We start from the raw sequence: 4,632 nt of genomic DNA, 5'->3' as shown, positions 1-4,632 counted from the left end.
TAATATCCCCTCCAAAGTTGGAGCTTAAACCTCTCCCTTCCACCCTTAAGAATGCATTTTTAGGGGAAGGAGAGACCTTGCCTGTTATTATCTCATCCGATCTTTCATCTAGGCAAGAGACTCAACTTTTGGAAGTTCTTTCTGAGTACAAGGCCGCCATTGGTTGGTCCTTGGCTAATCTTAAGGGTATTGACCCTTCAGTCTGTATGCACATGATCTATTGTGAGGAGGGAGCAAAACCCTTTAGGGACCCACAGCGTCGTCTGAACCCTAATATGAGGGAAGTAGTGAAGAACGAAGTAGTAAAGTGGCTTAATGCTGGCATCATATACCCCATCTCAGATAGTCAATGGGTCAGCCCCACTCAGGTTGTCCCTAAGAAGTCCGGCATCGCGGTTGTTTCCAACGACCAAGGTGACCTTGTCCCAACTTGTACCGCTACGGGTTGGCGTGTTTGTATTGATTATCGAAAGCTGAACAAGGTCACCAGCAAAGACCACTTTCCTCTGCCCTTCATTGATCAGATTTTAGAGAAATTGGCTAGGCAGAGCTACTTCTATTTTCTTAACGGTTATTCGGGATACAACCAAGTTCCTATATGTCCCAGTGATTAAGAGAAAATAACCTTCACTTGCCCCTTTGGTACATTTGCATTCAGACACATGCCCTTTGGGTTGTGCAATGCTCTAGCCATCTTTCAAAGGTGCATGATGGCCATCTTTTCTGATATGGTTGGCCAATCTTTAGAGGTTTTCATGGATGACTTCTCTATCTGTGGGTCATCTTTCAATGAGTGTCTCCACCGGTTATCTTAGGTTCTTAAACGGTGTGTGGAGACAAACCTCTTTCTTAGTTGGGAGAAGAGTCATTTCATGGTTCAAAAGGGTATTGTTCTCGGCCACATTGTTTCTATACGAGGCATTGAGGTTGACCCGGCCAAGGTTGATTTAATTACTAAGTTACCCCCTCCCACTTTCGTTCGGCAGGTCCGTTCTTTCTTGGACCATGCCAGCTTCTATAGGCATTTCATCAAAAACTTTAGCTTGATTTTTAGGCCCTTGTGCAGTCTACTTGCAAAGGATGCCCCTTTTTTCTTTGATGATAAATACCTTCATGCTTTCCACCCCCTTCGTGATTCATTGGCTAAAGCACCCATTATGAGGTCACCTGATTGGTCTCTCCCCTTTGAGATCATGTGTGATGCGTCTGACTATGCTGTTGGTGCTGTTTTAGGCTAAAGGGTTGATGGGAAGCCTGTTGTGATTTATTATGCTAGTAAAACCCTCTCTGATGCTCAGATGAATTACACCACTACTGAGAAGGAGTTACTAGCAGTAGGTTTTACCCTTGATATGTTTAGATCATATCTCTTGGGCTCGAAGGTAATTGCCTATTCGGATCACTTAGCTCTTCAGCATCTCCTATCCAAGCGTGATGCTAAGCCGAGGCTCATCCGATGGATTCTCCTCCTTCAAGAGTTTGACCTAGAGATCAGGGATAAAAAGGGGTCAAAAAATGTTGTAGCGGACCATATATCCTGGATTCTTCTGGATTCCCCTCCCACACCAGAGTTGGTTTGGGAAACTTTCCCTGATGAGCAGTTGTTTTCCATTTTGTCGAAACTAACTCCATGGTACGCAATTATAGTGAACTATCTCATTGTTGGACAATTACTTCTTGATTGGGATAAAGCAGCTAGAGATAAGTTCCTCTCTACAGTGCGATACTACTACTGGGAGGGTCCAGAATTGTTCTGATACTGTTCGGACCAGGTCATTCGTCGTTGTGTCCTTGAGAGTGAGTTTCAGAGCATATTATCGTTTTGCCATACTCTCGCCTGTGGGGGACACTATAGTGGCAAGAAAACTGCTTCCAAGGTACTGCAGTTTGGTTTCTATTGGCCCACGTTATTTCGGGATGCACACACTTTTTGTAAGGCGTGTGTGAGATGCCAACAAGTTGGTAATCTGTCCCGACGTGATGAGATGCCCCTGAGCCCTATCATAGTAGTTGAGATTTTTTATGTTTGGGGTATAGATTTTATGGGTCCATTTCCTGCCTCATTCGGTAATGAGTATATTCTTGTGGCAGTTGATTATGTTTCGGAATGGGTAGAAGCCAAGGCTATGAAGACCAATGACGATAAGGTGGTTACGTCTTTTATTCAGGAGTACATCTTTAGCCATTTTGGATTTCCCAGGGCCATCATTAGTGATGGTGGCTATCATTTTAGACATTGGAGGTTAGAGGCTTTACTGAAGAAGTACTCTAGTACCCACAAAGTAGCCACCCCTTATCATCCCCAAACATCTGGTCAGGTGAAGGTATCAAACCGAGAGATAAAACAGATATTGGAGAAGACAGTTAGACCGGATAGTAAGGACTGGTCTACTTGGCTGAGTGATGCTTTGTGGGCTTACTGAACTGCATATAAAACTCCTATAGGTATGTCTCCATATCGATTAGTTTTCGATAAAGCCTGTCACCTTTCGGTTGAGTTGGAACACCAAGCATATTGGGCCATAAAGACATTTAATTTTGATATGACTCAGGCTGGTTCCACTCGCCGTCTCCAGTTATCTGAATTGGAGGAGTTGCGCAATGATGCCTATGAGAGCTCACGCATCTATAAAGACTGAACTAAGGCGTTTCATGATAAACACATAGTTAGGAAGTCCTTTGAGCCTAATCAGCGTGTTTGGCTCTTTAATTCTAAATTGTGTTTATTCCCAGGGAAATTGAGATCTCGGTGGGATGGGCCTTTTGTGGCTCTATCTGTTGCACCTCATGGTGCTATTGAGATAAGGAATCCACATAATGGGAACACTTTTAAGGTTAACGGTCAAAGACTGAAACCCTATGTTGATGGCCTTGCTGATGGCCAATTAATTAAGTCTTTAGACCTAGTGGATGTGGATTATGATCATGCTTCTGATGGACTATCCTGAGCTTTACTGTCGTCTGGCTGAAGACGTAAAACTTAGCGCTCTTGGGAGGCAGCCCACTCTAGTTATTTCTTCCTTTATTATTTATTTTTTTTTTTCTACTGGTTTTGTTTTCTAGTAGTAGTTTTGCAGTGTTCATCTCCTATAGCAGATTCACTTCATCCTTAGTGATCACATCTTTGGATTCACTGCCTCGCCAGCCCCACCTTAGGTTGTCTTGCTCCTTCCTTTATTTTTGCGTTCCCCTTGCTATGATTTTCAATTTTTTGTATGTCATGGGGGACAATGCCGTTTAAGTTGGGGAGGGAGGATTTTGGAAAAAATTTTTGCATATGACTCTCTGATTCATCTACATTCTTGGAAAACTTTCATGCACTCATTTTTATAATGATACTTTTACTTTACAGTGCATTTGACTCTAGGTTGTGAGAAAATTAATTCAACACAGTGTTAAGTATTGAACCTTTATTTCTCCGACTATCATTTTTGAGCTTGCTTAATGCTTGTAAACACATAGGTCTACCCGGTTTGTGATATTTTGAATGTTTAGGCAGACCACTGCTTAATTGTGTTTGCATTCTCAAAAAATAAAAAATAAAAAATAAAAAAATTATGAGAGTTGAGTTATGTTGCTTCATCTTAGTAACCGGGGCATCTAGGCCACAAGCCCGGAGTCTCGTGTAAAACGGTTGGAGTGACCAGTTAGGTTATTATTACTAGTATTCTTGAATCTAGTTCGGGCTTATAGCCTTTTTGGTTCGAGTGAGTAAGCCCGAGGAGTGTTTCACACTCAATCTCCTAAAGCCATCTGGCTTGCAAGTGGTTGGCTTAAAGCTCGTTACATGAGCCTTCTAGAAAGCTTAAAAGGCCAGAACATTGAACGGATCTGAGAATCACGTAATTTTCAATTAAAAAAAAAAAAAAAGGGAAAGAAAAGAAAAATATTTTCAGAGAAAAATAAGTGAGCTACATTGATTATGAGGTGTTACATGAGCTAGCATGTGCGTTTGTAAAAGGTTTAGATGTCACAATTCATGGTGAACCAATGCGTTGAAAAGCAGAAAGTGAGAGCTTGATGGCTTAGGGGAAGTCTCCGTTCATTGCTTAGCTCTTGTGTTCACATGAACCGAACATCCTATGAGTTGATGTGCAATAGTAAACTGTCATTATTTCTTTGAATGCATCTTATGTAGATAGACTGTTTATGAACCAGAAAGTCGAGTCAGTTATTTTCTTTATTCTCTTTCACTTGAGGACGAGCAAAAGCTTAAGTTGGGGAGTGTCATTGAGCTGCATTTATATATGCATTTCTTGTTTAATTTAGCAGCTCTTGTCCAATAATTATGATTTATTGCACTAAAATACTTGAATTATTGGTTATTACAGGAATATTGGAGTTTACAGATATTTGATTCTAAAGGGGGCAGCTTGAAAATACATTATAGAAGAGGGGCTTGATTACAATTTAGAAAGATGGAAGATTTAAAAATCCTTTTTATCTCTCCTTCTAATCATCAGTTCATGATTATTCTAACTCCATTATCTCTTTCTTTTTCTTATTTTAAAACCCATCCCATTAAATATCCATCTCTCCATCTCTCATCCCCATCTCATACGTAAACCTCTCTCTCTTTTAGTTTCCCATTCCAAACCCTATTCTATCTCTTTCTTTATCTTTTTCTGATTT

The 4,632-nt window shown here is 40.8% G+C and overlaps 1 protein-coding gene across 1 annotated transcript; it reads left to right on the top strand.

The window, feature by feature from the left end:
* Positions 1–2,042: 2,042 nt before the first annotated feature.
* LOC122650559 lies at positions 2,043–2,948 on the top strand. Its single transcript, XM_043843963.1, has 3 exons — positions 2,043–2,324; positions 2,553–2,622; positions 2,734–2,948. Exons 1-3 carry the CDS (start codon positions 2,043–2,045, stop codon positions 2,946–2,948), a joined length of 567 nt encoding a protein of 188 aa, XP_043699898.1.
* The last annotated feature ends 1,684 nt before the right edge of the window (positions 2,949–4,632 follow it).

This window comes from Telopea speciosissima, chromosome 2 (genome assembly GCF_018873765.1).
Source record: "Telopea speciosissima isolate NSW1024214 ecotype Mountain lineage chromosome 2, Tspe_v1, whole genome shotgun sequence".
Classification (NCBI taxonomy): domain Eukaryota; kingdom Viridiplantae; phylum Streptophyta; class Magnoliopsida; order Proteales; family Proteaceae; genus Telopea; species Telopea speciosissima.
Note: the sequence above shows the minus strand (reverse complement) of the source record. Positions and strands in the feature narration are given on the sequence as shown.